Below are 22,559 nucleotides of genomic sequence, written 5' to 3'. Positions count from 1 at the left end.
GTAAAACCACATGGGTGGGCTGATTTGTCGATTTACAGAATTGGCGGAGTTGAGTAAATTTGGGACTGTTGTGAAATTGTTCAGCATCCAATCAGAAATACGAGCGGAGAGTCTCCAGGTACAGTTAATTCGGGCAAATGGGAGCGGCTGCACTCTGAGAGGTCAAGTTGGCGGCCGATGTGCACAGTGAATAAGAATGATGTACGGACGGGTCTTGTGATGCAAGTGCACAGCTCCCTGAAAGTGGCAACACAATTAGTAGCGATGAGTTGAGGTATTTGTAAAAGTTGGGCTGTAACTGGATGAACGTTGGTTAAGAGACAATTTCAGTATTGTGGACAAATCTGGTAACCACACCATGAGAATGATGTGAGCGGTCTGGAGAGGGTGCAGACGGGTTTCATCACAAATACCAGAGGGAATAGGTTTAAAGTTAGAGGATAAAGTTGAAAGGGGATTTAGGACGCATGTTTTCCACAGACAGTGATTGGTGGCTGGAATGTGCTGCCTAGGGAGGGACTGGAAACAGATACCCAGAGCATCTGAGAGATGTTTCAACTCATGAGTAGGCCGAGAATGGAGGGATATTGACCATGTTCCTGAAGATGGGATGGGTTTAAGTTGGCATCGTGTCCCATACGCATGGTACACTCTACTATTTTATGATCTGTGACTGACTACAGACCTGAACTCCGCATTCTCCGCCTTCCTGTCACATTGTGAGGATCACCACCTGTTCCGGTTGACGAGATTCTACATGGAGCGACTGGAGCAGGCGATTGAGGAGGGTGTGGAGGGAATCAGCTTCATGTTAATGGGCGAAGATCACTTCACTGGGCGAGAGTATCAGGTAAGTGGAAGGAACATAGACTGAGTGTAGATTCTACTGAATCTATTACAGACTGACAGAGCCGGTGCAACGGCAACTCTGGGCTATGAAAATCCTGAGATGCTTGTGGTCAACATCAAGAATAGAGCTTTCGCTTGCAGAAACCATGAAACTTTATTCAGCAATACAAGCCTGTCCCTAATTTTCTGGACACGTTCATTTTTAGATCCAAGCAACACACATCAAAGTTGCTGGTGAACGCAGCAGGCCAGGCAGCATCTCTAGGAAGACGTGCTTTCTCTCTCTCTCTCCTTTTTCTCCCTCGGTCCCTCTGACTATACCCCTTGCCCATCCTCTGGGTTTTCCCCCCTCCCCCTTTTCTTTCTGCCTGGGCCTCCTGTCCCATGATCCTCTCATATCGCTTTTGCCAATCACCGGTCCAGCTCTTGGCTCCATCCCCCCCACCCTCCTGTCTTCTCCTATCACTTTACATCTCCCCCTCCCCCTCCCACTTTCAAATCTCTTACTAGCTCTTCCTTCAGTTAGTCCTGACGAAGGGTCTCAGCCCGAAACGTCGACTGTACCTCTTCCTAGAGATGCTGCCTGGCCTGCTGCGTTCACCAGCAACTTTGATATGTGTTGCTTGAATTTCCAGCATCTGCAGAATTGCTCGTGTTTACATTTGTAGACCCGTTAGGATACAGACAATGATTGACAGTTGACAGCTTTAGTGATGTGACACTTGACGGACATTGCAAGTGGACAGGGAACTACTTTACACCACACTGTCTGCCATCACATCATGTTCCCAATGCTCGATCTTAATGTCCATTCATCAGTTTGTATTCTCTTGATGACCCCAGGTATCCCACAGATCAAATATATAGTGGCTTATTTCTCAGCTCATTTCTCGAGTCTACCTTCAACTCCATTTTCACTTGACCAGGCAACACTGGCTATCGTCTCTCATTTGAACTGCTGACCCTTTTTTGATCAATATCCCGACAATAGACAATAGGTGCAGGAGCAGGCCATTCGGCCTTTCGAGCCAGCACCACCACTCACTGTGATCATGGCTGATCATTCACAATCAGTAACCCGTTCCTGCCTTCACTCCATATCCCTTGAATCCGCTATCATTAAGAGTTTTATCTAACTCTTTCTTGAAAGCATCCAGAGAATTGGCCTCCACTGCCTTCTGAGGCAGAGCATTCCACAGATCCACAACTCTCTGGGTGAAAAAGTTTTTCCTCAACTCGGTTTTAAATGGCCTATCCCTTATTCTTCAATTGTGGCCTCTGGTTCTGGATTCCCCCAACATCGGGAACATGTTTCCTGCCTCTAGCGTGTCCAATCCCTTAATAATCTTATATGTTTCAATCAGATGCCCTATCATCCCCTCTTATCCTGCTGAATTCCAGTGTATACAAGCCCAGTCGCTCCAATCTTTCAACATATGACAGTCCCGCAATCCCGGGAATTAACCTCGTGAACCTCCGCTGTACTCACTCAATAGCAAGAATGTCCTTTCTCAAATTTGGAGAACAAAACTGCGCACAATACTCCAGATGTGGTCTCACCAGGGCCCCGTACAACTGAGGAAGGACCTCTTTGCTCCTATACTCAACTCCCCTTGCTATGAAAGCCAATATGCCATTAGCTTTCTTCACTGCCTGCTGTACCTGCATGCTTACTTTCAGTGACTGATGAACAAGGACACCTAGATCTCAGTTTTGGAGGCCTCGCACTTACCAAGAACAACTGTACCAGAAAACAACATGTCCCCATCCACTTTCGTCTGATTCTTTCTGATACCATAAAAATTGGCCTTTCTGCAATTTAGAATCTTAACCGGACCAGACCTATCCTTTTCTATAATGATCTTTAAAGTAATGGCATTATGATCACCAGATGCAAAATGTTCCGCTGCACACACCTCTGCTACCCGCGATGTCCTGTTCCCTAATAGAATTCTTGTATGCACTGTCTATAGTTGTGATCTCAATATATTGATCCCAGAAACTTGAAAACATTTGTCATACACTATCCCATCCAGTCCTTTAAAATATGGGTGTGCCAGTCACTAAATGGAAAGTTAAAATTATCTACCATCAGAACCTTTTGTTTCTTGTTTCTGTGATATCTCTACATATTTGTTCATCTAAATCCCATTGACCCTTGGGTGCTCTGTAATATCGTCCCACTAACGTGGTCATCCCTTTCTTAATCCGTAGTTTCACCCATGTGGTCTCAGTGGACCAGCTATCCAATTTGTCCTGTCTGAGCAATGCAGGAGCATTTTTTCCTGACGAGTTATGCCACTCTCCATTTGAAATCCCTCCCGCTCTATCGAATCGTGTCTAACACAACGGAACCCTGGAATGCTGAGCTGCCGGTCCTGCACCTCCTGCAACCAAAATTACATTAATGGCTACAATGCTGTAACTCAATGTGCTGATCCATGCTCTAAACTCAGCTGCCTTTCCCACAATACTCCTTGCATTGAAATAATACACAACTCGGAACATTAGTTTCACCTAATTCATCCTGTAGTTTGCTGACCTTGTACGTCGGCTTAACAACATCTTTCCCACACAACCATTCCATTATCCACTCTGGTTCTTCACCTTACCCCTCCTCCCCACCCCGCAACTCAAGTTTATCGTCTCCCAATGGAGCGCTAACAACCCTTCCCGCAAGGGTATCAGTCCCCCTCCAGTTCGGGTGCAAAACGATTATGTCTGTCCAGGTCCCACATTACTTGGAAGAGAGCCCAATCATTCAAACATCTCAAGCCCTCGATCATGCACCATTTCATCAGCCACACGTAGACTGTATTATCATCCTGTTTCAGGCCTCACTAGCATGTGGTACAGGTAGCAATACTGATAACACAACCCTGGAAGTCCTGCACTTCAGCTTAGCATCTAACTCCATGTACTCACTTTGCAGGACCTCATCACACTTCCTACTCTTGTCATGGACCACGTGGAGCACGACCGCCGGCTGCTCGCCGTGTCGTTAAGAAAGTTTCAGACTCGATGCGAGATATCGCTGGCTGTGACAACACACCATCCAGAAATCTTGTTCTCATCAACAGGATCTCCAGTGTGTCCTCTTAATCATTAAATTCCCCCTGTCAGCGCAGCTCATTCTTCTCACCCCTTTTGAGTCACAACAGCAAACTCAGTGTCAAAGGCATAATCGCAGTGGTTTTCCTCTGCTAGGCCGTACCCGGAAACAGAAAGCCATATACCTGTTACAGAGGAGTTACCTGCAGTGGCTTCCTATCCCCTTTACCAGTCCTGACGTCACCCAGTTACCTGTGTCCTGCGCCTTGTGTATAGCTCCCTCCCTGTAGAGCCTGTCAGTCAACCTCTCAGTCTCCTGAATTACCCTGGGCTCATCCAGCTCCAGCTCCAATTCCTTAGCACAGTCTGTAAGAAGCTGCAACTGGGTGCACTTCCTGAAGGTGCAGTTGTCAGAGACAATGGAGGTCTCCCTATCCTTGCCACACCCCGTAGGAAGAGCATTCCATGATCCTGCCTGGCATTCCTGCTGTTCTAACCATGAAAAAGCGGTAAAATATTGCCAAAAATCTACCTACAGTCTCGCCTCTCCCCCTCTGGCACAAAGACTCAACTCCCCACTCTATCTCTGGCTCACTCACACTATGTCTGCTCCGCTTAAACCTTGCCAATTTGATAATTACCCCACAATCTGTGGCATGCCGGAAGTCTAGACTGATCCCACTCGCTTCTTTAAAAATTTCTCCCCCGCTGTGAACACTTCAATGGCAGTTAGTGATATGCGGCGAGCAGAATGTTCTGGGTCAGTCCATGTTCAGGGTAGATTTGTACCCATCCCTCCGCTCTTCAATAGATTCCCCGTTGTTCATTACAGAGTGTGACTGAGCTCGCGGAGAAGGGAAACCAAGCGGGCGCATCCAAACTCCTCCTGGATCTGGTGATGGAGAAGGGCTCCGGGGCCCGGAGGGTGATGTGGGCATCCTTTGTGAAACTACATCACCATTTACCGAAGCTGAGCAGGATATTGAATGAAATACGGGAACGTGGTACGGTGAACAATACACTATGTGTTACAGATGTAAATGCTGATGAATTTACAGTATTACACAGAACAGACTTCATGCAGGTTAATCTGTTTGAACAGGTTCGCCTACATGGACACTGACCAAGATTTATGTGAAGTGCCCACGCATCTGAAAGGTAAGCGATGGAACGAAAATCTCAAATCTTTATTTCACTCTGAGAGTCTGAATACCTGTCTCTTGAGGCTTGTTTAGAGACTGTCAGAATCTAGGAGGCAGGTTTTTTGTTGCTCTGGCTGCAGGACAGGAAACCATTTGTATCTGCTACAAAGCCCGGCACCTTCCAGGTCTCGGGCTGTGCACCCAGAGGCCTCTATGAGTTTTATAGCAGACATTATAGTTGGTCAGAGAGGAAGCCTCAGCGCTCCCCTTTCACTAATGTCGAATATCCCGAGATTTGACAAAACTGAATCCAAACTGTTCCGATTGGACACATCCAACGCCAGCAAGGGAAGTAACACTGCTCAGAACTAAAGTGGGGCCGAGATTTGATGTTATTCCTCTGCGGACATCAGGGAATTGCCCGAGTTCACGTACCAGCTCCTCGGTTCAAGGATGTTACACCGTGACTGGCTCAGACTGGAAATGGAAACCAAGATTATGTTCCTTTTCTGTGGGTCAGTATTGACAGCTTAAACCTAAAGGCGTGTCAAGAGCATCAGGCCCATTGTGAGAAAAGTAAAAAGAGTTGAGCAAGTAAATTGTTCCTCCCCTCCACTGTTACCCCCCCTGCGGTGTTGCACAGTTGAGCAGAAGCTGAGCAGTGAAAGCAGTGAAACCACCGCCCCACACAACACTCTCCTCTCCAGAATCACTTGTGCACTTGGTGCTCGCTGGACCATCTGAAAATTATGAACAGAGGGGAGGGGGAGCCTTTAACTACATATCTGAATCAGATCAGAAATGTTTCTGGGCCATCGTTCACTTCCAGACACTCTTATCTCTGAGCTCCCTATTTCACCCAAACAATGTCTTGAACATTTTTCTTGTTAAGGCAGCTATGTTCAGTGCTCTTCATCAAATCAGACATTGACGATCTTTTTCTGTCTGTCCCAAGATGTTCGATGGAAGCACATGGAAATTCTGCACGGGCAAACAGAGAAACTGAGAGTGAACACGATACTGACGCAGGACAAGGTGAAGATTTTCCAGCTGGTTGATCGATACGTTGAGCTCACGGTCATTTCTACTGTTCGAGATCAGACCCTGGTGGAACATGAGCTGCTGGCAAGAGGCAGAGACCACGAGGAGTGGAGAGAAAAACATCTCCGCGGAAAGCTGGAAAAAATCTGGATTGATCAGTTATTCAAGAGGAGCTTTGTTCAAAAATTGAAAAGCTCTTTCTTTGGAAACAAATCCGGGATTTCTGCAGCAGTGGCCGGAGTCCCGGGGATCGGGAAAACAACACTGGTACAAAAGATTGTATATGACTGGGCCACGGGGAAAATATACCAACTATTCCAGTTTGTCTTTAGTTTCAAATTCCGGGATTTAAACTCCATAAACTGCAGAATAAACCTGAGGGAACTGATTCTGGATCAGTATCCTTACTTTGGGAATTCCTTGAGAGAGGTCTGGAAGAACCCAGAAGGATTGTTGTTTATATTCGATGGTTTGGATGAATTCAAGGACAGGATCAATTTTGCTGACAGTCAGAGAGACACAGAATCACAGAATGTCTGCCCAAATCCTGAATTCAAATGCAGGGTGTCGGACATTGTGTACAGTTTAATCCAGCACAAGCTGCTCCCAGGGTGTTCAGTGCTGGTGACCACCCGACCCACAGCATTACATTTATTGGAAAAGGCAGACATCAGTGTCCGGGCTGAAATCCTAGGATTTGTTGGTGAGGAACGGAAGGAATATTTCATCAAACATTTTGAAGATGAGACGGTGGCAGCAGCTGTTTTCAAACACGTGAAGAAGAACGAGATCTTGTACACCATGAGCTGCAACCCCTCCTACTGCTGTGTCCTCGCTCAGGCACTGGGCCCCTTCTTCACACAAAGAGTCAGGGACCCGCAGCGAGTTCCCAAGACCATCACCCAACTGTACTCCTACTATACTTACAACATCCTGAAAAACCACGGCCGTGAGACTGAAAACCCCCGTGATGTGTTACTCAGGGTCGGTCAGATGGCCTTCAGAGGAGTGTCCGAGAAGAAGATTCTGTTTACAGATGTAGATATGATCAACTACAATCTGCATCCTTCCCAGTTCCTGTCCGGATTACTGATGGAGCTTTTGGAGAGAGAGGATTCTGCCCGGAGCGTGGTGTACACATTCCCACACCTCACCATCCAAGAGTTTGTAGCTGCAGTCGCACAATTCCTGGATCCACATCCCAGGGGTATCCTGAAATTCCTCACTGAAGCCCGCAACACGACTGATGGGCGATTTGAGGTATTTCTCCGTTTTATTGCTGGTCTCTCCTCCCCAATGACAGCTCGGGGTCTGGAGGAATTTCTGGGTCCATTTCCTCATCAAACAACCTGCCAGGTGATTGACTGGGTGAAGGAGGAGGTTAAACGTCAGATTGGAAACACAGAGTGTGAAGCTGGTAAAAGGAGCCTCCTGAACACATTGCACTACCTGTTTGAGTCTCAGAATCGTGGACTGGCTCAGGATACGCTGGGATCAGTGGAAACACTTTCATTCAGTGGAATGACACTGACCCCGATTGACTGCGCGGTCCTGTCTCATGTCATCGGACTCTGTGATACAATAAAACACCTCAACCTGGCTGGCTGCCACATTCAGTGTGAAGGAATCCAGCGACTGGGACCAGGGCTGCACAAGTGCCAAGCTTTGAGGTAACTTGAATCTCTCACTCTGAACGGTGAAACTATTCCATTGTGTTGTTTCAATGTAAAGGAATTTGGGTAAGACTGTATTAAATCTGATTGTGAAGAATTGCGACAAATGACCCGTGAACAACAGCCGTTGCTTTAATAGTAGTAAATCACAAGAATGGCCGTGTTTCTCGCTGCCTGTGACACGTCCATTGACAATATTCCTTCTCAGTGATACTGACACTGTCAGCAGCAGGTGGGTCAGAGATTCACACACACTTCCCGGTGAGGGACAAGAGACCGTCAGGGGACTGTACCAGTGAGAAGAAAAGAAATACCATTGTGAGATTGTTCTCCCCTGCCCTTCTCCGTGCGTGGCTATCACCATCAGTCCACCTGTGTGACTTTGCTCAGTACCAGATACCCATGGGCACATTTCCTCTCCACAGTTCAGGCACACCCTCCCTTGCAATCTATTTCTGCATTCTCTCGTCTTGTAGGATTATCTTTTCCCATTGGTTTCCTTCTGTGGGATCTCTCTTCCCCATCCCTCTTCCTCCTGTGGGATCTCTCTTCCCCATCCCCCTTCCTCCAGTGGGATCTCTCTTACCCTTGCCGCTTCCGACCCTCTCACGTCAGGAACACTTTTCTAACCATCGGGGAATGAGACAGAATATGTGGAGTTCACAAAGTCACAGCGACAGACTACATTACTGACATTCGGTGAATACCCTGGAGCTGGGCAGTGAGGGACATTGACAGCGATGGAAACTCCGATCAGTGATTTACTGAAGGGTTTAGTGTTTCCTGAAATATCCGAGTGAGAGAAATTCCCTCAGACCCACGGTTTGAATCACTTTGTTCATCAATTTGTCTGTTTGCGTTTAGAATTGGGCACAATAAACTGAGAGATTCAGGAGTGAAACTGGTGTCCGCGGCTCTGAGGAACCCGGAGCGTAAAATACAGAAACTGGGGTAAGTACCAGACTGTGGGAGATTGTGTTTACAGTCACTGGGTGTCTGACACTGAACATTAACGTGACCAGTAATTGTGTTGATAAACACTGGGGATTTCTACCGTCTCCTGTCTCTCTGTGTCCTTCACCCTCACTCTCTTTCTCATTTCCAGGCTGGGGGGTGTCGGTCTCACAGATTCTGGTGCCGAGGATCTCATCTCCGCTCTCAGTATAAACCCATCACTGACAGAGCTGGACCTGGGATGGAACTCGCTCACAGACCGATCTATCCCCGCTCTCCGAGACCTCATACTGACCCTCCCGAGTCTGGATTGGATCGAGTGAGTGATTTTGTTAATGTTCAATGTGATAAAATATCAGCGGATCCGCGGGTTTTCTGGTGATATTTGTCTGTGAGTGTTGTTGAAACATTAACCCCAGCCCACTGTTACTGACACTGTTGTGTAATCTGTTTATTTCATCTTTATTCTTCCATCTGTTTCAGGCTGAGGGGGAATCGGTTCAGTGAGACCAAGTGGAAGGAACTGAGATCTCTTCTGGAGCCCAGACCCGGACTGACAGTGTCCGTGTGAACATCTGAATGTGTGAACCTCCCCGCCCGAAGGATGGGAACATTTTTGGCCGATTCCCCACCCTCCCATTTAACTCCCGCCCTTCCCGTTAATGGCCGTGCGCCAGGTGTAATTCCCGACGGTTCTAATCGAACTGGTTTCAGTCACGGTCTGTGTCGTAGGGTCGGTCACCGACCCATCAAATAGTCCCTGGGTCAGAAACTGAGAGCAGCTACCACCACACCATCCCATCAAACACCCTGGGGTCAATCACCGAGAGAAGCTCCCTCCGCACCGACCCATCACACACTCCCAGGTCAGAAACAGAGTGAAGCTCCCTCGATGCTGCCCTTTACACACTCCCTGGATAAGACACAGACAGAAGCTCCCTCCTCACATTTACAGGGTCAGACACAGAGAATTCCTCCACACCATCCCATGATACCCTCCCAGAGTCAGACATTGAGAAAATCTATCTCCAATTCATCCCATTACAAAATTCTTGTGTCAGACACAGAATGAAGCTCCCTCCACACTGTCCCAACACACACACACCCAAGCCCAGACACAGAGTGAAGCTCCCTCGATGCAGTTCTTCACACACTCCTCGGATAAGACACAGTGAAGTTCCCTCCTCACCGTTGGATTACACAGTCACAGGGTCAGGCATAAAAATTTCCCTCCACACCATCCCATGATACATTCCCAGGATCAGACATTGATAAGATCTAAGTAAGATTCGTCTCATTACAAAATTCTTGTGTCAGACACAGAGTGAAACTCCCTCCACAGCATCCCATCACACACTCCCGGAGTCAGTAACAGAGTGAAGCTCCTTCAACGCAGTCGAAATCACACACCTTCCAGATCAGTCACGGTGTGAAGCTCCCGTCGCACCGTCCCATCACAGGCCCCCCGGATCAGACAGAGAATGTAGCTCCGTCCACACTGTCCCATCACACAGTCCACGGATCAAACACAGAGTGAAGCTCCCTTTAACCAGTCCCATCACACACTCCTGGGATCAAACACAACGTGCAGCTCCCTCCATACTGTCGGATCACACACTCACAGGGTCAGACACAGAGAATTCCCTCCACACCATTCCATGATACTCTCCCAGGGTCAGACACATAGAATATCTCACTCCGGCCTGTGCCATTACAAAATTCCTGTGTCAGACACAGACTGTAGCTTCCTCCAAACCATCCCATCACACAGTCCCCCGATAAAACACGGAGATAAATCTCCTTCCACACCACCCAACCTCCACTCCCCGAGGTCAGACACAGTGTGAGCGCACCCTCCGCACCCTCCCATCAAACAGTCCGGATCAAGCACTGAGAGAATCTCCCTCCACACCATTCCGTCACACATTCCCGGGATCAGACACAGAGTGAATCCTGCTCCACACTATCCCAAAGCCTGGCAATGTTTAGTGGGTATGTTCGTGCTCGGGTAAATATTGAAAAGGAACACGCGCAATCCACGGTGAGTTTAGAGGCGTTCCGGGATCGTTGGGCTCCACGGGGTGTAAATGCCATCAGTGATGGAGATGGGAACATTTTGGTTTCATGTGCATTATCTATTTGTAGTGAAGCAGCTGTGTTAGTCACTGTTTTGTAAATATTGCAGACCACGCTACTTGTACTAAAAGAATTGTGTGGGGAAAAAAGGGGTCAGACACAGAGTGAAGCTTCCTCCACACCATCTCACCACACACTCCCCGGGTTTGTTGGTGGCTGCTAACTGCGTAGCTCCCAGCTGCGGCCGCTGGCAACTCACCAGGAAGCCGATTCGCTCTAAAAACCGGACACAAATGCCGTTGTTCCCCCACTAACATCGGGACAATGTCATTCCACCTTTATCGCCGCGATTCTCGTCCAGTTTAGGAGCCGAAGCATCTGTTGAGACGTCTCGACCTCTCACGGCCTGGGAGTTCTGCAGCACCGACGGAGACTTTCCTGGTGTTGGAGTTTCTGGCGCCGAGCCAGCGGGGTACTGTCATGTACAAACTTTTTCTTCCAGTTACTCTACTCGCTCCAGGAATTTATAACCGGCACCGCCGTATATTTCTCAATTCGGACATACAGTCAAAATGCTGGAACGGTCTCCAGGGACTCGCAGGCCGTTGGGGAGTTATGCAAAGACCGCTGCCTCTCCAGCCTCGGACAACGCCCTGTTTCGGTCGGTGAAAGTAAAACACGGGGTGCAATGTATTTTACGTCCTGGAACTCCTCTGGAAAAGTGTGCAGAGGCCATGGAGGACCTGGTGGGGAAAGGTGGTATTTTGGCCACGGAGAAAGACTTCGGGAAAGCAGTGTCTTATCTGCAGAATGATGAGTTGGTACATCGGGCTCTTAGCGGAGAGATCACGGTGGAAAACATCCTTTTACAGTTGGAGCTGGTGACAGCTCCCACGCAACGCATCGTACTCGGTGACGTCAAGCCTTTCATTCCCAACGAGGACCTGCTTCCCCCACTAGCCCACTTGGGACAAGTAAGGTCAGAGATAACGGCCATCAGACACAAATTTAAGAGACGTACCGTAATCTCTGTTTGGCGTCAGGTATTCGTGCAGGTGGAAAGGGAGAACGACGTTGAGGGCCGGTTTACTGTCCGACACGAGGGGGCAGACTATCAGGTGTACTGCAACTCTGAGCGCCCACGGTGCCATACATGCGGGGAGGTGGGGCGCCTTCGGAGGGACTGTCCTAACACCCGAGGGAGTCCACTTCGGGCACCAGTGCCCCAGCAACCTCTGCCCCTGATCCTATTCCTACACCTGTCCCTGCGCCTACCCCGGACACTGCCCATACCCCTGTCCCTATTCCTACGTCTCTTTCAGTCCTTGCTTCTGCCCCTGTGGTTCAGGTGGGAGATCTTGAGGCTACGCACAGGGAAGTTCAGGCGAGGGTCGGGGTGGAGCCTGTGCGGGGCAAGAAAGCGAGAAGTCGTCCAAACACCCTAAGAACTCCGCCCCCGAGACCGCAGAGCTCACGCCCATTTGCCCTGAAGTGGAGCCGGAGGCTCGGGGAGGTGCGCAGGTGGACAGGGCGATGGAAGCGGAGAGTACCGCCCCATCGGTGAATCCTGCACCTGTGTGCTCCTCCGGCGTGAAGAGGAGAAGGGAATGTTACCCCAAGGGGGCAGGGAATGTAGATGCGGGGTGTCCCAGGAAGGGGTGGGAATCCGGGTGGAGGTTGTTTCTAAACCTGTGTTCCCAGATGTAGCCACCAGTCCTGTGGTAGATGATGTGGTTGTTGAGAAAACTGGTGCTAGCCCTGTTTGCACAAATGAGACAGCCCTGGAGCCCTCCACCCAGGACTCAGTAGTAAACACCTCCCTGGAGGCAAGTGTATTGAATAATATGAGCGGGGAGGAGACCAAGCTCTCTCAGGCTGCCAGTGAATCCCTTGGACAAGAGGTGCTGCGGTCCCCTTCATACCTGTCCCCTAGGGAGGCTGTACAGGCCGACCCCATCAACTAATAGCCTGCAGGGAGACCCTGGGGATTATCCCTCCACTGTCATAACTGTGGATAAGTCTGATGCGACGGTGGAGAGAGCAGGTATGAGTGAGGTACCCGCTGCACAGTGTGGGTTACAACTGCAGCCATCTATTGGAACACACGGGGAGGAAGATGGGGGATCTATTTGCAGTGAGGGATTGGAGGGAGAGTCCTTTGATAGTGAGACGTTGGACATCCTCACCCCTCCCGAGAATTCTCCATTGATACCTGTGAATCAAATCTGAGAGTTCACTCTAATCTCTGAGGGTGCAAAGCATCGGCCGAAGCTATCCTCGCTTCGCTGGTCTAGCATGCCGAGGCTGGTGAAGTCCCTGCGAGTCATCCGCAGACGGAAGGCGAACGGGAAGAGGAATGCAGTGTCGGGGAATGACAGGCAACAACTGAAATCCTTCCTGGATGACCTGGTGAGGGACATCAGAGTGAGAAGCAGCCTCGCTCCTTCGGGAGATGGTGGGCCACAGAATATCCCTGGCACCAGTCGGGCCTGGAGAGCAAAAACATGTTCCAACTTTTTTTCGGGACAGTGTGGTAGAGGGCGCCTCCGCTCTCACCGGGAAGGGTACTGGTGCTGAGGCCTAGTGTACTACCGACATGAAGCTCACCATAGCTAGTCTAAATGTAAACAGCAGCAGGGGTTCTCTCAGCAGATATAACAATCTCTCAGTCCTCAGGGGTGGAAGATATGCGGTGAGTTTCCTGCAGGAAACCCATACCATCCCGGGGGAGGAGTCCGCTTGGCTCCTGGAGTGGCAGGACGGGGTCTACATGAGCCACCTCAGCTCCAACTCTAGCGGGGTGGCGATCCTGTTGGCCCCAACCTTCCAGCCAGAAATCGTAAGAGTCCAAGATATTGTGCCCGGCCATCTGCTCCACCTGGCTGTGTGCCTGGATGGTGCACCCCTGCATTTTATCAATGTGTATGCTCTGAGGCGCGGTGTGATACAGACACGCCTATTCTGTCAGCTGTCCACTCTGCTGAATTCCATCGATCCTGGGGACTGCGTTATCCTCGGGGGAGATTTCAACTGTACCCTCGAGGTGGAGGACTGCTCGGGCCTCCAACGCGACCCAGCATTGGCAAAAAAGTTAAAGGAGCTAGTCGGCTCCTTTGACTTGGTGGACAGCTGGCGGAATCTTCACCCCGACTCTAGTGCCTTCTCGAGAAGATCTAGAGAGGGAGGGTCCCAGATAGACCGCCTGCATATCTCTCTGGCTTACATCCCTCGCGTGTCGGCGTCCTCCATGCGGCCAGCGTTGTGCTCGGATCATCACCTTGTGTGGATGGAATTTACTCCTCTGCACCCTCGGGTGGGATCCAAGTACTGGCATTTTAACAACTGCCTGCTGGAGGACAGCCGATTCCGGGATTCTCTCCGAGCGTTCTGGGTCACCTGGAGAGAAATACGGAGAGAGTTCTGGTCCCTACGGCTGTGGTGGGATGTGGGCAAAGCCCACATCTGGAATTTATATCGGGAGTGCACTAGGGGGTCGTCAAAGAGGCAGGGCGCTGAGATTGAGCGGCTTGAGAGAATGTTACATGACCTGCAATCCTGTCTTGGTCCGACCACTGGAGACCAACAGCTGTGGCAGGAATACCAGGAGAAGAAGGATGCACTAAGGAATCTGCAGCTCCAGCAGTCCCGAGGTGCGTACGTGAGGTCGCGGATCCAAATGCTGCAAGGTTTGGACCGTGGCTCACCCTTCTTCTACTTGTTGGAGAAGTGCTGGGGAGTTCAAAAGCAGTTAGTGGAGTTGCTGGCTGCTAATGGCTCCTCCATCACGGACCCTGACGGAATTAACATTGAAGTCCGCTCATTCTATCAGTCCTTATTCTCGCCAGATCCGTCAAATGCAGAGGTGTGCAATGAGGAATGGAAAGATTTCCCTAAGGTCAGCCCAGAGGACGCAGTGCATCTGGACGCTCCCCTGACTCTGGAGGGGCTATCTAACGCTCCGGAGACGGCCACTCTGGAGGTGTAAGTCCCCTGGCTTAGATGGACTGAGTGCGGAGTTTTATCAGGCTTTCTGGGATATTCTTGGGGTTGATTACAGGCTTGTCTTGGGGGAGAGGCTGGTCACCGGGGAAATGCCCCTCTCATGGCGGAGAGCTGTCGTGGTTCTACTGCCCAAGAAGGGAGACCTCCGCCTGCTAAAGAACTGGCGGCTGGTCTCCCTCTTGTGTGCGGATTACAAGATCTTCACCTGGGCAATAGCCAACCGTCTTGGTTCAGTAATGAGACAGGTGATACATCCTGACCAATCTTACACAGCCCCCGGTCGCTCCATACGGGACAATGTCCACCTAGTACGGATCTGATCCAGCTGCTCCAGAAGACTGGGTCCCCAGCAGCGTTTCTTTCTCTTGCCCAGGAAAAGGCGCTTGACCGGGTAGACCACAGTTTCCTGGTGGGCAGTCTGCAGGCTTTTGGGCTTGGGCCACACTTAGTGGCCCGAGTTCAGCTCCTATACTCTGCTGCAGAGTGCCTTGTTAAGATTAACGGATCACTGACAGCACCCATTCCCTTCAGAAGAGGAGTATGTCAGTGGTGACCCATGTCCGGTCAGTTGTATGCGATCTGTGTCGAGCCATTCCTTAGCCTTCTTCGGCGAAGGCTGACAGGTCTGGTTCTGCGTGAACCGGACATGGAGGTCATCCTCCCGGCCTACGCCGATAAGGTACTCCTCATGATGACAGATCCCAATGACCTGCGGAGGATGCGCGACCGCCAAGAAGTTTTCTCGGCAGCATCCTCCGCTCGGATAAACTGGGAGAAATGTTCTGGACTCTTAGTGGGCCAATGGCAGGTGGACTCACTGCTGAAGGAGATGAGAGCTTTTGAGTGGAGCACCAGTCGTCTTCTCTATCTCGGAGCCTACCTGAGTCCTTCTGGGGGGACCTGGCAGGCGAACTGGCCGGGCCTGGAGATGAAAGTCATGGACCGGCTGGGGTGCTGGTCAGGCCTTCGCAGCGTGCTTTCCTATCAAGGCACGGTGGTGGTCATAAACCAGCTGGTGGCCTCCATGTTGTGGTACCGGATGGTTATCTTGTCCCCTCCTGCCCCCTCTGTCGCGAGAATGCAGAGGAAGTCAGTGGACTTCTTCTGGGGCAACAGAAAACACTGGGTCTCCGCAGCGGTCTTGAGTCTCCCAGTGGGAAAGGGCGGACAGTCGCTGGTGTGCGCATGTACGCGACTGGCAGCTCTCCGCCTCAGGACCGTGCAGAAATCCCTGTACGCCGAGCACCCTACCAGGTGACACGTGTTGGCAACTTTCTTCCTCTGGAGGGGCTGCTGTCTTCATGAAGATATGCAGCTACCACCGGCGGGCGTCAGCCGTGCTGCTTTGCAGAGGCTGCCCGGCTTCTATCAGGACCTACTGAGAGTCTGGAACATGGTTGCCTCAGGCCAGGAATCCCCTTCTCTGGCAGAGGGTAGAATCCTGGCCGACCCTAACCCTACCTCAACGGATGTCGCTGCGGCTCAGGTGGGTGGAGCGACTCAGGCTGAACTGCTCGTCGGGCCCAGGCCCCGCAATCTTATCCGAGAGCCGAGTCCACACAACTTGAGCTGTCTCCCCTCGACACCCACAATCCTGTTCAGGGATGCATGTAGGAGGTATCTGTATGGACTGCTGCTCCACACCCTCCTCTTCCTAGCCCTTGTCCACCATCCTGACATGCCAGGGCGGTCAGTCTTTCCATCTGGAGGTGAGGGGGTCGGCAATGGAAGTCCCTTTACGAGAGGGTTCTTCCCATGCATCTTGAGGACCTGGGGTGGAGGGTGCTGCATAGAGCGGTGCCCTGTAATAAGTTCTTTAGTTTGTACATGGACCTCCCAGCCGCATGTCACTGCTGCTGGCTGGAGGAGACCGTGTACCATATGTACACGGAGTGTGCGAGACTGCAGCCCCTTTTTGCGTATTTGTGTGGGCTGCTTCTCGCCTCCTGGTTGCATTTTAGCCCCACTCTATTTATATATGGTCATCCAGTAAGGAGGGGGGCACAGAGGGATGAGGGTGTCCTTGTCAACTTGCTCCTGGGGCTGGCAAAAACAGCCATCCGTGACTGCTGGAAACGGGTGGAGGGAGGATCTCCCCGGGCAGACTGCCTGGCAATGTTTAGGAGGAATGTTCCTGCTCGGGTGAATATTGAAAAGGAACACGCGCTGTCCACGGCGACCACTGAGGCGTTCCGGGAACGTTGGGCTCCGCGGGAGTTAATTGCCATCACTGATAGAGATGGTAATATTTTGGTTTAATGTGTATTGTCTATTTGTAGTGAAGTAATTGTGTTAGTCACTGTTTTGTATATATTGTACAGCACCGATATTTGTAATAAAGAATTTTGTGAAAAAAAAGAGTCAGACACAGAAAGAAGTTCGATCCGCACCGTCACAGCACGCAAACCCAAAGTCATAAACACACTGAAGCATCATCCACACCATCCCATCACACACTCCTGAGGTCAGAAACACAGTGAAACTTCCACTGCATCGTCCTGTACACCTTCCCATCACACACTTCAGGGTCTGACACAAAGAGAAACTGCTCTGCTTTGTCCCGTCCTACTATTGCCAGGTCAGACACAGAATGAAGCTGTCCGTCCTAACTCACTCATCCGGGGCCAGTTACAGACGAAATCCCCCCTGCAACGTATCATCACAGCCACTGCGGGACAGAAAGAGAGCGAATCTCCCTCCGCAGCATCCCATCACACACACACACGCAGGGTAAGACGCAGAGAGAAGCTCTCTCACACCATTCCATTGCTCAGACCTGAGATCAGACATATGGATAAGCTCCCTCTGCACCGCTCCATCACACAATCTCTGGAGGACACCTAGAGTGAGACTCCTTCCACACCGTCTCATCACACAGTTCCGGGGTCGAACACAGGGTCAAGCTCACACCAAGGCGACCCAACACACAAACCCGGGAACAGACACAGGAAGAAGCCCCCTCCACAACATCCCATCACACACTCCCAGGATCAGACACACAGTGAAGTTCCCTCTGCACCATCTCTTCACACACTCCCGGGCTCAAACACAGAGTTAAGCGCCCGCTATGTGGTCCCATCACGCACTGCCAAGGTCAGGCACAGAGCGAAGCTCCCTGCACATTGACCCATTACGAACTTCCCATTTCAGACAGGGTGAGTCTGCCTCCACACCGTCCCATCACCGACTCCCAGGGTGGAATAGTTCTGACTGAGCTGAGAAACATCGAGGAAAACTGTTGCATAAGATTCGTGAGATACTTCGGAGGGAATTTGAAGGGTCTCATGGACATCTGCGTCAGTGGCTGTTTTAGTGTGGAGGTTTCGTTCGGAGTTTTTCTGCCAGTTTGGACTGGGGTTGTTGGCGGCTGCTAACTGCGTACTCCCAGCTGCGGCCGCTGGCAACTCGCCAGCACAGAAAGGCATTTAGCACCGAAAACAAGGACACAAACGCCGCTGTTCCCCCACTAACATCAGGACAACATCCCTCATCCTTGGTCATCATGATTTTCCTTTGGTGTAGGAGCCGGAACATTCTTCAGACGTCTCAACCTCTTACGGCCCGGGAATTCTTCAGGAATGACGGAGACATTCCTGGCGTTGGAATTTCTGGTGCCGAGCCAATAAGGTTCTGTTGAGGGCTGGGCGCCTTCCTACTGCCCCAGCAACAGAGGAATCCTCTCCATTCCAGCCATTGAAATGGATTCTGAACCGTCTGCAACAAGTTCCGGCTGTTCGGGAACGAAGACGTTGAAACAGCCATATCGACAGGACTGCTGGCGCTGCAGGAGCGGGCGAATAGCGGGACGTGCAAACTTTTCCATCCAGTTACTCTACTTTACTCGCTCCAGGACTTTATCACCGGCAACACCACATATTTGGCGATTCGGACATAGTGCCAGCATGCCGGATCGGACTCAGGAAGTCGCAGGCTTCCGGGGATTTAGCAAAGGCGGCTGCCTCTCCACTCTCGTACAATGGCCTGTTTCGGTCCGTGGAAGATGAACGCGGGGTGCTATGTATTTTGCATCCTGGAATAATGTGCGGAGTCGATGGAGGACTTGGTTCGGGAGGGTGGTATTTTGGCCTCCGAGAAAGAATTCAGGAAGGCAAAGTTTTACCTGGGGAATAATGAGTTGCTGTGCCAGGCCCTTAGTAGGCAGATCACAGTCAAAGACAGTTTTTACAGATATAACTAGTGACAGCTCCCACGCAACGAATCGTCCTCGGTCACGTCAAGCCTTTCATTCCCAGCGAGGTCCTGCTTCCGCATTCAGCTCTCCTGGGACAAGTAAGGTCAGAAATGACTGTCATCAGACACAAATTTAAGAGGCACACCATCCATGACTTAATCTCTCTTCGGCGCCAGCTACTCATAGGAGGACGACGTTGAGGGCCGGTTTTGTGTCTAACAAGTTAACATGTACATCCCCATCAATCCACTGTTCCTTTAACAAGGTCAAAGGTCCCCTCACTCTCTGACCAAATACAAGTTCAAATGGACTAAAACCCAGTGATTCCTGTACCGACTCTCTTACTGCGAACAAAAGCAAATAAATTCCTTCATCCCTGTCTTTTCCATTTTCAACACATTATGCCTTAATGATTGGTTTGAGTGTAGAATGAAATCTTTCTAAAGCCCCTTGTCATTCCAGATGGTACGCAGACAATGTAATTTGTAATTTGTTTAGCTCCCAGTTCATAAGCTACCTGCTGGAATAATCCAGATGTAAAATTACCTCCTTGATCAGACTGGATTTCTTTCGGCAAATCAGATAAAGTTAAAAAAAAACTTGGTAAGAGCCTTTGCCACAATTTTAACTTTAATATTTCTGAGGGGTATTGCCTCTGGGAATCTGGATGCAGTACCAATAATAGTGAGCAAATACTGATGGCCAGCTTTAGGCTTCGGCAATGGGCCAACACAAACCACTATAACTTTGGAAAAGGGTTCACTGAATGTCGGTATAGGCCAGAGTGGGGCCACTGGGGTGACCTGATTAGGTTTATCCACAACTTGATAAGCGTGACTGGTTCTGCAAAAGGTCACAACATCTTTCCTCAAATTAGGCCAGTAAAGTTCTTTCATAATCCTGTTTACAGTTTTATTCACTCCGAAATGGCCACCTCAGGGCATACTGTGGGCCAAAGCTAAAATTTCAGCCCAATAAACTTTAGGGACTACAACTTGGTGAACAATTGCCCATTCCTCACTCACAGGTATAGCAGGTGGCCTCCACTTCCTCATTAACACTCCATCCTTGAGATAATACCCTACTGGCCCTTTCTTAATCTCATCATCTGAGAGAGCTATTTATTTTTTTAAAGCCTCAACCTCAGAGTCTCGGTTCTGTTCTGCTATAAACTCCTTCCTAGACAGGAATAAATCTTTCTTATCAGACTTACTACCTGAATCCTGTTGAAACAATAAAGGTAGAAAATTCCCCGACAAGTCATCATAACCTGAATCCCGATTTTGGCTATCATGGGTATCAGAATCATGCTGCACAGAACCGTCTGCGTTGGCAGACTTTTCAGCCATACTTCGAGTTACTACAATAAATGTTAAAGTCTATCTGTGGGTCGCCAGTGGTTGGCTTAGTTGTCAACTGCACCGCAGGAACAACTTCACCATCTGCCAGGCCATTCCCTCACAGCAAAGTAACATCTTCCACCGGTAAACTGGAGCATAATCTGAATTTAACAGGTCCTGAACCAAACCTGACTGTAAAGTTACCCTGTGCAGTGGCACAGAAACCATGCCACCCCCAATACCTTTAAAAGATTTACCTCACCTATGTCCGTCTCATCACCAAACTTTAGAACGCTGTCCAATATAAGTGACTGAGAGCCCCAGTATCTCGAAGAATTTTCACTGGTACCGGGGCTGAACCTTCCTTTACTAATACAAACCCATCTGACATAAAATGATCGAATCCCTTCTCAACTCGGTCAGACCTTTCAGTCCTTAACTGAGCCTCAGCAGAATGTTCAGAACCCAGTGTGTTTATAGGTGCTTCAACATACTGATCACAGGCATTCGGGACTGCCTCTTTTTCTTTTTCTTGGGTCTTGAGGAAGATGGTGGCGCGACGCAGCTCGCAGCGGCCACTCCGGTGGTGATGTCTGTTATTTGTCAGGTAGGGTGCCATGCACAATCTTGATTTGATGGAGACGGACGTGAGGGCATGGAGGAACATCTGGAGAAACTTCTGAAATCCCTGCTTCGTTGCTGCTGCTCTATGGTCCAAAATCTCTGGAGGAAAAGGCCCCAAGAACTTGGCTTTTCTTGTTGCTCGGTGGCCGGGATGTGGTCAAAGTGCTCGGCAGAGGGTGGTGCTCGGAGAGGCTGTGTCAGAGAGCTGGGCGGAGGCTCTAAGTTTTCAGACGGACTCAGAGTCCGCTGCGGTCGGGTGCTTCCAATGATGCTGCATTGGCGAGTCAGTTTTAGTCTTGGTTTGCCCTATGTTTTCTTGTGATATCATTCTGGAGGAACGTTGTATCATTTTTTAATGCATGCATTTCTAAATGGCAATAAACAAAATCTAAACTAATCTTCAGGGCAGAAGAATTAGCCATCATATGACCTACGACCAGCTTTCTTACAATAGTAACAAGTAAGACCAGAATATTTCTCCTTCAACTGTTTCCCTTCATCCTTACTCTTGTTACTAATCCCAGCTTTAATTTCTGGTTTACCCTGGTTATCCCTGATACTTTTCTGGAAGCTCTTATTCGGAGTGAAATTAACCGTATGAGTTAAAGCAAACTCATCTGCAAATCGAGCAGACTTCTGCAAAGTGGCAGCATCCTTTTCATCTAAATACGTCTTTATGTCATCAGGGATGCACTTTTTGAATTCTTCAATTAAAACCAACTCTTCCAAGCTGTTACAATCATCATTTACATTTTTAGATGTGCACCAGTGGTCAAAACACACAATCTTCTCAAAAGCAACTTCCATATATGTCTGGTTCACATTTTACCTCTAATTTCTAAACTTTTGCCTGTATGCTTCTGGGACCAACTTGTAAGCTTTGAGCACAGCCTGTTTCACTATGTCATAATCAGCTGCTTCATTAACTGAAAAAGCAGAATAGGCTTGCTAAGCCTTCCCCTTAATTACACTTTGTAAGAGAATAGGCCAACCCTCTTCTAGCCACTTTAAACTCTGAACAACCTTCTCAAAATGCTGAAAGTATTTATCAACCTCTGCCTCATCAAATGGAGGTACTAATTTAACTTCCCGTCTGGCCTCAAACTTATCACCAGAGTCTAATGCTAGACCACTTTGCTGCAATCTCTCTATCTTTTCCAGCTCGAACAGCCTCTGTCTTTCTGCTTTCTCCCTCTGTTTTTCTGCCTCTCTAGCTTCAAACTGCCTCTGCCTTTCCGCAGCCTCCATCTTTAATTTTTCTAACTTGTTCTGGAGCTCAAGCTCACTAGGTTTACTTTCAGGAAACACCTCCAACTCCTCCACTTTAAACACATCCTCAGATACATAATGCTCAGCTATTGTCCTCTGCATCTATGCCCTCCTCATTGTCGATTTCACCTTAGCAAGTTCTAACCTTTTAGCAATACTCAACAACTCAACCCTTCTAGCGTCCTCTCATGCCTCAGAGGCTGGCGCTTCGAGAAATCTATCAACATCCACTGCTGCTGATTTTCCACACACAAATAAATCAAAAGGGATTTCCCAAATGAAATCGATAATAAATCAATACACCCCGAAATCTGTTTATATCCCGGACTCAGGCCCCAATCTTGTG

General features: G+C 49.5%; 2 protein-coding genes across 2 annotated transcripts in view; both read left to right on the top strand.

Annotated features, from left to right (window-relative positions):
* Positions 1-22,559, top strand: part of LOC140207094 (uncharacterized) — a gene marked incomplete at its 5' end in the record, with an annotated part of 147,755 nt that overhangs the window by 13,558 nt on the left and 111,638 nt on the right. The gene's annotated exons all lie outside the window — the stretch shown is intronic.
* On the top strand, positions 743-9,281 carry LOC140207723 (protein NLRC3-like). The gene is made up of 7 exons (XM_072276279.1): positions 743-850; positions 4,733-4,909; positions 4,974-5,058; positions 5,998-7,753; positions 8,621-8,707; positions 8,862-9,029; positions 9,194-9,281. Exons 1-7 carry the CDS (start codon positions 758-760, stop codon positions 9,279-9,281), a joined length of 2,454 nt encoding a protein of 817 aa, XP_072132380.1. The 5' UTR covers positions 743-757.

Source organism: Mobula birostris, chromosome 13 (assembly GCF_030028105.1).
Source record: "Mobula birostris isolate sMobBir1 chromosome 13, sMobBir1.hap1, whole genome shotgun sequence".
Classification (NCBI taxonomy): Eukaryota; Metazoa; Chordata; class Chondrichthyes; order Myliobatiformes; family Myliobatidae; genus Mobula; species Mobula birostris.
This window is presented reverse-complemented; position numbering and strand designations above follow the sequence as displayed.

Excerpts from the sequence above, each read along its gene's own strand:
- LOC140207723 (XM_072276279.1), top strand. The coding sequence starts at position 758 with ATGGAGCGACTGGAGCAGGCGATTGAGGAGGGTGTGGAGGGAATCAGC. Across the intron at positions 4,910-4,973 it reads AAATACGGGAACGTGGTACG|ACTTCATGCAGGTTAATCTG; the intron begins GTGAACAATACA and ends TACACAGAACAG. Across the intron at positions 9,030-9,193 it reads CCGAGTCTGGATTGGATCGA|GCTGAGGGGGAATCGGTTCA; the intron begins GTGAGTGATTTT and ends CATCTGTTTCAG.